Raw genomic sequence first — 12,100 nt, forward strand, 5'->3', positions numbered from 1 at the left:
CGCACATTCCAACTCCGAGATGCTTACTCCAGTCCTTAGAAGGATCGCTGGAGCCAGCATACCTTTTAGCATCCTTAGGATCGACAAAACTTTTCTGATTGTATCACATACAACCTTTCCTTACGAAAACTGGTAAGGAAACTCGTCTTGACATCCATCTGCCAGATTTCATAAATGCAGCTAATGCTAACATGATTCCGACGGACTTAAGCATCGCTACGGATGAGAAAATCTCATTGTAGTCAACTCCTTGAACTTGTGAAAAACTCTTCGCCACAAGTCGAGCTTCATAGACGGTGACATTACCGTCCACGTCCGTCTTCTTCTTAAAGATCCATTTATTTCAATGGCTTGCCGATCATCGGGCAAGTCCACCAAAGTCCATGCTTTGTTATGATACATCGATCCTATCTCGAATTTCATGGCTTCTAACCATTTGTCGGAATTTGGGCCCACCATCGCTTCTTCATAGCTCGTAGGTTCATTGTTGTCTAGCAACATGACCTTCAAGACAGGATTACTGTGCCACTCTGAAGTGGTACGCATCCTTGTCACCCTACGAGGTACGGTAGTGACTTGATCCAAAACTTCATGATCACTATCATAAGCTTCTACTTCAATTGGTGTAGGTGCCACAGGAACAACTTCCTATGCCCTGCTACACACTAGTTGAAGTGACAGTTCAATAACCTCATCAAGTCTCCACCATCCTCCCACTCAATTCTTCGAGACAAACTTTTCCTCGAGAAAGGACCCGATTCAAGAAACAATCCCTATTGCTTTCGGATCTGAATTAGGAGGTATACCCAACTGTTTTGGGTGTCCTATAAAGATGCATTTTATCCGCTTTGGGTTCGAGCTTATCAACCTGAAACTTTTTCACATAAGCGTCGCAGCCCCAAACCTTTTAAGAAACGACAACTTAGGTTTCTCCAAAGGGTGTCGTCTCAACGGAATTACGTGGTACCCTATTAAAGTGAGTGCGGTTGTCTCTAATGCCTAACCCATGAACGATAGTGGTAATTCGATAAGAGACATCAAGGTACGCACCATATCCAATAGGGTGCTACTTATGATGTTCGGACACATCATCACACTATGGTGTTCCAGGCGCTATTAATTGTGAAACAATTTCCACAATGTCTTAATTGTGTGCCAAAACTCGTAACTCAGATATTCATCTCTATGATCATATCATAGACATTCTATCCTCTTGTCACGAAGATCTTAAACTTCACTCTGAAATTACTTGAACCATTCAATAATTCAGACTTGTGTTTCATCAAGTAAATATACTCGACATCTACTCGAATCATCTATGAAGTAAGAACATAACGATATTCACTGCATGCCTCAACACTCATTGGACTGCACACATCAAAATGTGTTACTTCCAACAAGTTGCTATCTAGTTCCATCTTACTGAAACCGAGGCTTTTCAGCCATCTTGTCCATGTGGTATGATTTGCATATCTCAAGTGATTCAAAATCAAGTGAGTCTAAATGATCCATCTGCATGGAGTTTCTTCATGCGTATGCACCAATAGACATGGCTCGCATGTCTCAAACTTTTCAAAAATGAGTGAGTCCAAAGATCCATCAACATGGAGCTTCTTCATGCGTTTTATACCAATATGACTTACATGGCAGTGCCACAAGTAAGTGGTACTATCATTACTATCTTATAATTTTTTGGCATGAAAATGTGTATCACTACGATCGAGATTCAATAAACCATTCCTTTAGGTGCAAGACCATTGAAGGTATTATTCAAATAAATAGAGTAACCATTATTCTCCTTAAATGAATAACCGTATTGCGATAGACATAATCCAATCATGTCTATGCTCAATGCAAACACCAAATGACAATTATTCAGGTTTAATACTAATCTTGATGGTAGAGGGAGCGTGCGATGTTTGATCACATCAAACTTGGAAACACTTCCAACACATATCGTCAGCTCACCTTTAGCTAGTCTCCATTTATTCCGTAGCTCTTTTATTTCGAGTTACTAACACTTAGCAACCGAACCGGTATCTAATACCCTGGTGCTACTAGGAGTACTAGTAAAGTACACATTAACATAATGTATATCCAATATACTTCTATCGACCTTGCCAGCCTTCTCATCTACCAAGTACCTAGGGTAATTCCGCTCTAGTGACTATTCCCCTTATCACAGAAGCACTTAGTCTCGGGTTTGGGTTCAACCTTGGGTTTCTTCACTGGAGCAGCAGCTGATTTGCCGTTTCATGAAGTATCCCTTCTTGCCCTTGCCCTTCTTGAAACTAGTGGTTTCACCAACCATCTACAATTGATGCTCCTTCTTGATTTCTACTTTCGCGGTGTCAAACATCGTGAATACCTCAAGGATCATCATATCTATCCCTGATATGTTATAGTTCATCACGAAGCTCTAGCAGCTTGGTGGCAATGACTTTGGAGAAACATCACTATCTCATCTGGAAGATGAACTCCCACTCGATTCAAGTGATTGTTGCACTCAGACAATCTGATCACAAGCTCAACGATTGAGCTTTTCTCCCTTAGTTTGCAGGCTAAGAAAATCGTCGGAGGTCTCATACCTCTTGACGTGGGCACGAGCCTGAAATCCCAATTTCAGCCCTCGAAACATCTCATATGTTCCGCGACGTTTCTAAAAACGTCTTTGGTGCCTCTACTCTAAACCATTTAACTGAACTATCACGTAGTTATCAAAACGTGTATGTCCGATGTTCGCAACATCTACAAACAACGTTTGGGGTTCAGCACACTGAGTGGTGCATTAAGGACATAAGCTTTCTATTGTCCGCATAATCGCTACTGTCAACTTTCAACTATATTTTCTCTAGGAACATATCTAAACAGTGGAACTAAAGCGCGAGCTTACGACATAATTTGCAAAGATCTTTTGACTATGTTTAGGATAATTAAGTTCATCTCATGAACTCCCACTCAGATAGACATCCCTCTAGTCATCTAAGTGATTACATGATCCGAGTCAACTAGGCCGTGTCCGATCATCACGTGAGACGGACTAGTCATCATCGGTGAACATCTTCATGTTGATCGTATCTACCATACGACTCATGCTCGACCTTTCGGTCTCTTGTGTTCCGAGGCCATGTCTGTACATGTTAGGCTCGTCAAGTTAACCTAAGTGTTTCGCATGTGTAAATCTGTCTTACACCCGTTGTATGTGAACGTAAGAATCTATCACACCCGATCATCACGTGGTGCTTCGAAACGACGAACTTTCGCAATGGTGCACAGTTAGGGGGAACACTTTCTTGAAATTTTAATGAGGGATCATCTTATTTACTACCGTCGTTCTAAGCAAATAAGATGTATAAACATGATAAACATCACATGCAATCAAATAGTGACATGATATGGCCAATATCATATGGCTCCTTTTGATCTCCATCTTCGGGGCTCCATGATCATCATCGTCACCGGCATGACACCATGATCTCCATCATCATGATTTCCATCATCGTGTCTCCATGAAGTTGTCTCGCCAACTTATTACTTCTAATACTATGGCTACCGGTTAGCAATAAAGTAAAGTAATTACATGGCGTTGTTCAATGACACGCAGGTCATACAATAAATAAAGACAACTCCTATGGCTCCTGCCGGTTGTCATACTCATCGACATGCAAGTCGTGATTCCTATTACAAGAACATGATCCATCTCATACATCACATATCATTCATCACATTCTTCTTGGCCATATCACATCACATAGCATACCCTGCAAAAACAAGTTAGACGTCCTCTAATTGTTGTTTGCATGTTTTACGTGGCTGCTATGGGTTTCTAGCAAGAATGTTTCTTACCTATGCAAAACCACAACGTGATATGCCAATTGATATTTACCCTTCACAAGGACCCTTTTCATCGAATCCGTTCCGACTAAAGTGGGAGAGACTGGCACCCGCTAGCCACCCTATGCACCAAGTGCATGTCAGTCGGTGGAACCTGTGTCACGTAAGAGTACGTGTAAGGTCGGTCCGGGCCACTTCATCCCACAATACCGTCGAAACAAGATTGGACTAGTAACGGTAAGCATATTGAACAAAATCAATGCCCACAACTACTTTGTGTTCTACTCGTGCAAAGAATCTACGCAATAGACCTAGCTCATGATGCCATTGTTAGGGCGTAGCAGAAATTCAAAATATTCCTACGTGTCACCAAGATCTATCTAAGGAGAAACCAGCAACGAGGGGAAGGAGAGTGCATCTACATACCCTTGTAGATCGCTAAGCGGAAGCATTCAAGAGAACGGGGTTGAAGGAGTCGTACTCGTCGTGATCCAAATCACCGGAGATCCTAGTGCCGAACGGACGGCACCTCCGCATTCAACACACGTACAGCCCGGTGACGTCTCCCACGCCTTGATCCAGCAAGGAGAGAGGGAGAGGTTGAGGAAGACTCCATCCAGCAGCAGCACAACGGCGTGGTGGTGATGGAGGAGCGTGGCAATCCTGCAGGGCTTCGCCAAGCACCGCGGGAGAGGAGGAGTAAGAGAGGTAGGGCTGTGCCAACATAGGAAGAAACTCCTCTGTTGGGCAGCCCCCAGGCCTCAAGTATTTATAGGGGGAGGGGAGGGGGCTGCGCCCCCTCTAGGGTTCCCTCCCCACGGGTGGAGGAAGCCCCCAGATGCCATCTGGGTAGCAGCCAGAGGGGGAGAGAGGGGAGGCGCGCCTGGGGTGGGCCTTAGGGCCCATCTGCCCTAGGGTTTGCCCCCTCCCACTCTCCCTTGCGCCTTGGGCCCCTTGTGGGGGGCGCACCAGCCCACCTGGGGCTGGTCCCCTCCCACACTTGGCCCATGCAGCCCTCCGGGGTTGGTGGCCCCACTTGGTAGACCCCCGGGACCCTCCCAGTGGTCCCGGTACGTTACTGGAAAAACCCAAAACTTTTCCGGTGACCAAAACAGGACTTCCCATATATAAATCTTTACCTCTGGACCATTCCGGAACTCCTCATGACGTCCGGGATCTCATCCGGGACTCTGAACAACATTCGGTAACCACATACAAACTTCCTTTATAACCCTAGCATCATCGAACCTTAAGTGTGTAGACCCTACGGGTTCGGGAACCATGCAGACATGACCGAGACGTTCTCCGGTCAATAACCAACAGCGGGATCTGGATACCCATGTTGGCTCCCACATGTTCCACGATGATCTCATCGGATGAACCACGATGTCAAGGACTCAATCGATCCCGTATACAATTCCCTTTGTCTAACGGTATTGTACTTGCCCGAGATTCGATCGTCGGTATATCGATACCTTGTTCAATCTCGTTACCGGCAAGTCTCTTTACTCGTTCCGTAACACATCCTCCCATGATCAACCCCTTGGTCACATTGTGCACATTATGATGATGTCCTACCAAGTGGGCCCAGAGATACCTCTCCGTTTACACGGAGTGACAAATCCCAGTCTCGATTCGTGCCAACCCAACAGACACTTTCGGAGATACCTGTAGTGCACCTTTATAGCCACCCAGTTACGTTGTGACGTTTGGTACACCCAAAGCATTCCTACGGTATCCGGGAGTTGCACAATTTCATGGTCTAAGGAAATGATACTTGACATTAGAAAAGCTTTAGCATACGAACTACACGATCCTTGTGCTAGGCTTAGGATTGGGTCTTGTCCATCACATCATTCTCCTAATGATGTGATCCCGTTATTAATGACATCCAATGTCCATGGTCAGGAAACCGTAACCATCTATTGATCAACGAGCTAGTCAATTAGAGGCTTACTAGGGACATGGTGTTGTCTATGTATCCACACATGTATCTGAGTTTCCTATCAATACAATTATAGCATGGATAATAAACGATTATCATGAACAAGGAAATATAATAATAACTAATTTATTATTGCCTCTAGGGCATATTTCCAACATGAATATGTATTAATCTACTTTGATCGTGTGGCAACACATTGGCACATTGCTAGTAGTTATTATAATTTTTTGGACACCAGACAAACGGTGGAGTACATATACGAAGAGAAGAGGTGCACACACGAAGTCGGCCTCTCGCTGTCTCGCACACATGAGTGTTACATAAAGGCGACGTTAACAAATAAACCCTAAAACCCTAGGTGCATGATTGCTGCATTCGCGGGTACCGGGTACGTGGTGGAGCACCTTTGTAGGAGTTGATGGTCGGGACCACAGGTGAACGACTTGGAGCGTGGTGGCTCGCCAGTTGCCACAGACCGAGTAGCCACGTTTAAAATATTGTTTTTTAGCAGGGTTAAGAGTTCCAATTGTAAATGGCACGTTATAAGTAGTAAGTAGTTTTTAGAACGATTGGTATGGAGGAAAAATGGAATTCATAGTACTACGTACCTCCTTGGCGTATGGTTGTATGGGTTTATGTTACGAGATGTTGAACCTGGTAGTTCTAGGGCAAATACTATGGTATAGATTTAGATGTTGGTTTTTAGTAATCGGAAGGGGAAACCCTTCTTTGATTAAAAAAACTACTACCTCCATTCTGGTTTACTAGTCCCCATCGTACTTTGGGTCAAAGTTTGTCCATGAATTTTACTTGTAAAATGTGAATGGAAAATGAGATTTTGTTATACCCAAACAAAAAAGGACTGGAGGGAGTGATTGCTCTGACACGGACGCGACCTCTCATAGCACAGGCATTGAACTGGTGCGCCGGCCAAGAGGGCCGCACTCGCTACAGGCCTGGCTAAGCACGCCTCCTCGCCGCGTGCAACCAGCTTAAGACTGCCCCGCCTGCCTTCATTGAATCCGCGCGTGTGCCGGCAACACGTCCTTCCGCGAGCCGGCAGGCATTTTAGAACACAAAAAATGACTAAAATATAATTAATTTACGCATGGTCTTGACTTGTTGTGCTCGCACTGGTAGCAGGAACTAGTAGAGGTTTTTCTTTATTTATAACTCTCCTCACATTTTTTTGGCTTTGAAGTGAATCATGGTTGTGGACATTATGTATGAATGTGCAGATATCTGTGAGCATGAGTTTGATGTGGAAGTTGGACTTGGAATGTCGGGCTTGCGCGTGAACTATACCATGTCCAATGCTTCGTCTGTTATTGTTTAGAAAGTAATTGTTGTTATTACATGACCCAAAAAAACATTTTGTGCCACATCAGTAGATGCACAGACATCACAATAGGCATGCTGACTAGATAAACATTTGAACCTAGCTATTAGGAAGGAAATTTTGTATTGACAACAGTTTTAGATAGCAGGAGACGCCTAGCCTCTTCTAGCTTATTTCTGGCTTCTTCCATCTCTTCTTTGGCTTGGGTGAAGAGAGCATCTGATTGCTCTTTTTGCATCTCCAGGACCTCAGCTACATTCTCAAGGGCTGTTGCACGCTTTCTTTCACCCTTTACTAATGCCACAAGGACACGAAGAGCTGACGACTCCACCTGGCTTGTGTGTAATCCAGCATCATCTGGGAATTTGCACCTTGTGTCTAATCCAGCATCATTAGGGAACTGGCACCTTGTGTGTAATCCAGTCTCATTTTGGAAACTTGATCTCGAGGTTGACCATACTTCCCTCCTCGCAGGAACTGCATCCTGACATGAAGTTACTTCTTTTTTAGATCAATACTCAGAGAAACCTAGATCCATTTAGTAGAAGCCAGATAAACAGAACTCAGAGAAGTGAATTCAAAAGGAAAAGAAATATAAAAACAGACTACATGGTGAGAACACCCACTTCCTACACCAAGTTAAAAATGAAAGCATTAGGACAATTAAGAGTCTTCTTATTACACATCGAAGAATACCACGCTTAAGAGAAACAGAAACTACAACATATACACATCGAAGAACACGAGGCTAAACGAAAGTAATTGAAAGGGTGTAACTTACCAAAGCTCGTTTTACAGGTTTGGTGCAGCTCCTCTTTAACTTGCCACGCTCCTTGAAGATGTCCCGAGTATCCCGTGTTTGGTCTTCATTGCTCCTCTGCATGTTCACACTCGTGGTTTCAAAATCTCAACATGGCAAGAAAAATACTACTAGTAATACTCGCGCATCTTGTGGGCAACATTAAAGCACTCATCTGCCATGTTAGAGCATCTCCAACAGAATCGCAAAGCGCGGCGCTTTAAAAAAGCGTTTACAGTGCTGAGATCGAGAAGTAGATACTGGAGAGTAGAGGATAGTTCTCAGCATAGATAGATACAAAAAAGATAATTCAACTACTCCTTGTCGTCCGACTGCTCCTCGGTGATGTCCTCCTCCGGCGTCTGACTGTAGGCGTGAAGATACCGATCGTCGTCGAATTCCCAGGGCGACGCTGCTCCTAGCCTCATGTTAAATTGAGCGTCCGCTTTTTGCCTACGCTTGTCCTCGCGATAGGAGGCTCGCTCCGCCCTCCTCTTTCCCTTTCCGCCCTCCTTTGCGCGTAGAACTCGCGCTTGTTGATGATGTCCTGCGGGAAGTGTTGGCGCCACAGCGCAATGGATTTCTCGTCCATCTCGGTGATGCCGAGACGGTGCTCCCGCCTCCGGTTGTCGCGACAATCCTCGTCGGTGCTAAGCCGCGGCAGAGGCGCAAGCTCCTGCGCCCGCTCCAGCGTCGGCACGTAGGGAAAGTTCAATGTTCTATGAGGCCACCGGAGGCGCCACGCCGCCGCATCATACGTGCGGGCGGCCTCGGTGGCAGTGTCAAAATTGCTGAGGCCGAGGTGCATCCCACGGAACCGGATCTCGGCGGAGAAGCCGCTGGAGGGGCGCGTGCGGATGCCGCGGTATCCCCAAGTTTCCCGGTGATGCGGCGGCATGGTTGCGCGGCGGCGGCGAGGCGAAAAAGAGCGGGGAGAGAGCGGTGGAGAGGCACAGAGCGGTGGGAGGGTGTTGCATTTTATAAAGCGCGCCGGACGCCGCGCGCCAAAACTAGCGCACGCCCGGCCGCTTTTTCCCGTGCGCGCACGATCCTTTCTCGACGTCTCTGATATCTCTACTCTCTTATCTATGGTTATATTTATTTTATATTTTATATTTTATATTTATCTCTACTTCCTTTATGTCTACTTTTTTTTCTCTATACTTTCTTTTCTTGCAATATAGGCCGTCCGATTTATATCTGACAGATATGAAGGAAACAAATGGGAATATTGCAAAAAAGATACCTATACCCCTCTCCAGATTTGCAAATAAGGCCTTCCCTCGTTCATCCTTTTCTCCCACAAGATAAACTACTCATACAAATGCATCTTGATGCGTGCAACGCATGGGCATCTTGCTAGTTCTAAAAACCTTTCCATCATTTGCCACACTGCTGGTTGCAGATGAAAAACCTACCCAAGCACAACGCGATACAGGAGCGACGCACAATTACAAGCTGATATTCTGTTGGACAATGGAGGCTATAACCAATTACTTTTACGGGAATAATAGCACCCAGGAAAATTGAAGGGTAGGTATGAACAAAATTGGAACTGCACATGTACTGCTAAGTGATTCAATACACACATTACCAATCAAGGAGGAGAACGATGGTCGCGGCGGCCTCTGTGAGTCATGGTCGGCAACCGGAGTCAATTCATTGTCCACGACGGTGGTACTTCTGCGCTTGGCGTCGGCTTCCGGGAAGCAGATCCGAGACCGTGGAAGATGATGCCGGGGAAGAGGCTCCGTCTACGACGATGACGGTGGACCGGCTCCAGTGCGGCGTACGAGGTCGTCGATGAGGCAGATGCGCTGCGGTGGACGAGTGCGCCGATGTAAAGGGGAGGAGCACAAAGGCTGCGGTGCCGTGGAGAAGTCTATTTTGTGGTGGGGATAGAAAATGGGTAGTATTCAGGTGTACTACTCTGGGTGCCGGGGTGGGGCTGGTTTGGTAGGGTGAACCTGAAGTTACAAAAACAGCCCCCTACCAAGCGTCGTACGTAGGCCTGTTCCGAAGGCTATGATGGTAACTTCTCACTGCTCGAATCAGGGTCGCGGGAGATTTTCCCGCCGACCTCAAAATTTTGTGACACTGGACTCCCCATGTGGCGTGTTGAGTGATTCGGCTAAGCAACTAGCGAGTAGTAGTAGTAAACTCTGCATATTAGGTTTGACCAAAGTCAAACTTCCTAAAGTTTGACCAAGTTTATATAAAAATATAAACATTTACCATAACAAATATGTATGATGTGGAAGTACATTCAATAATGAATCTAATGGTATTTATTTGTTATTGTATATGTTAATATTTTTTGTTATAAGCTTTCTGAGAGTTTACAAAACTTGACTTTGACCAATGCTAATACGTGGACTTAAATAAAAACGGAGGAAGTACACATTTGTTTTCTTAGTTTGTAGTGAACTAATCATTTGTTGAAATTGTGAAATAAATATATTAGGCTATTGACTTCGAATGTAATGGTCTATACAATTCAATAGTTACAATAATTGTCGAATCTCAAGATGTATACAAGGTCTATAGTACTTCACAACATGCTCAAACTCACATAATCCCAATCAAATGAGAATCTAAATGCATTTCATAGTTATTACTTTGTAGGATGCAACAAAAACAACCAAAACTCTACATCAGCCATTATAGAAGCAACATTTTGACATATCCCATTGTGTAAATGAAACGTGCAGAGAGAGCTTTTGAAGATGGAGCAGATAGGGCGGGAAAGATTGTATGTATGTGGACGAGAGAGTAGGAGACAAACCTAACAAGACACACAAAGAGAGAGAGAGAGAGAGAGAGAGAGAGAGAGAGAGAAAGAGAGAGGAAGAAGTTAGGTCTGTGAGAAAGATGGAGACATGTAATATACGTGATTCTGTATACGTGGAAGGAGAAGAGACAACATGTTTGATGAGAGAGCTGGAAAAACATGGACGAGAGGGGAAGGATCTCATGGGTTAAGGGATTGACAATTTTGTGCGGGGGAGAGAGGGATTGGTAATTTTGTGCAAGATAGAGAGAGAGGGTGGGGGGGAGGAGTCAGTCAGCCGTCGTCACATCACCCTGCTTCCAAATGAACCCGCATTCTCTAGCGCGGTGTGGTCGCCGTCTTCAATCTACTCGATGCCCTCTTTGAAGATTGAGGTGTTGTGCATGTTGGGGTGCAAAGAAGCACAAGCGAGAGTGGTCGCCGTATAACCATGGATGGGGATGAATTGTGTGCTCGGGGGAGTGTGTGTGTGTGCTGTGCTGCGTGCGTGCGTGCGTGTGTGTGTGTGCGTGCGTGCATGTGTGTGTGTGTGTCAGATATTGAGAGAAAGCAAACATAAGGAGAGAAATGGGTATTCACGAAGAGATTGCGCGGACCTTGAGGTGGGCAGGGGCCGAGTGAGGGTGTCAAAATGTGCGCGTTGATGCATATGTTGCATGCGATCGTGCGAGGGACGGACGAATCGAGAGAGATGGTTGTTGTGTTACGGATGCTCCTCTCTCTCTCTCCCCTCTCTCTCTCTCTCACACACACACACACAAGTAAACTAGCAGACCGTTCTCTCATGTATACACAATGTATCGGCATCTGTCTATGTCTCACTCATGCATGATCGTTTGCACATTCACACCTCTCTATGTCTGTATCACACGCACACGGTCTCCACATTTCCCTTCCGCCACAACACACATATGGACACATACACACGTTCTCTCTCAGTCACACACACAAAATAATTATTAAAAAAACTAGGGCGCACCTAAAACGTCCAAATCCAAATAAACACAAACTGGAGCTAAATTCAAATATACCGAAATATTGCAGCGTCAAGAACTTTCCCAGAAAAAAAAACTTGAGTAATATTCGAGGATTGTTTTCACACACACAAAAAGGTTCGGTGGATGTCCTTCGAGCGCGACACGGTGACGCACCGTTTGATCGACCGCGCGGCCGCGGTTCACGCGCTTGCACAGGATTCCGTATCGTGGCTATGGTACTAACTTCAAAATAAATAAATAATAAAAGCGTTGCCTAAGTCTAATGTTTACATGTACTAGTATGGTTTTCTTTTAAGTTTGACCACCCTCATATAAAACTAAAGTAAGCTCCCATACGCGCACTCTTCAATATGCAGCCACCGTTGCGCATGCCGGCGCCCGCCTGCTCTGGCCA

General features: G+C 45.2%; 1 protein-coding gene across 1 annotated transcript; it reads right to left on the reverse strand.

Annotated features, from left to right (window-relative positions):
* Window positions 1–8,341: 8,341 nt before the first annotated feature.
* On the reverse strand, window positions 8,342–8,815 carry LOC119360856 (ethylene-responsive transcription factor ERF107-like). The gene has a single exon (XM_037626332.1). It carries the CDS (start codon window positions 8,813–8,815, stop codon window positions 8,342–8,344), a length of 474 nt encoding a protein of 157 aa, XP_037482229.1.
* Between the last annotated feature and the right edge of the window lie 3,285 nt (window positions 8,816–12,100).

Source organism: Triticum dicoccoides, chromosome 2B, assembly GCF_002162155.2.
Source record: "Triticum dicoccoides isolate Atlit2015 ecotype Zavitan chromosome 2B, WEW_v2.0, whole genome shotgun sequence".
In the NCBI taxonomy this organism is placed as follows: Eukaryota; Viridiplantae; Streptophyta; class Magnoliopsida; order Poales; family Poaceae; genus Triticum; species Triticum dicoccoides.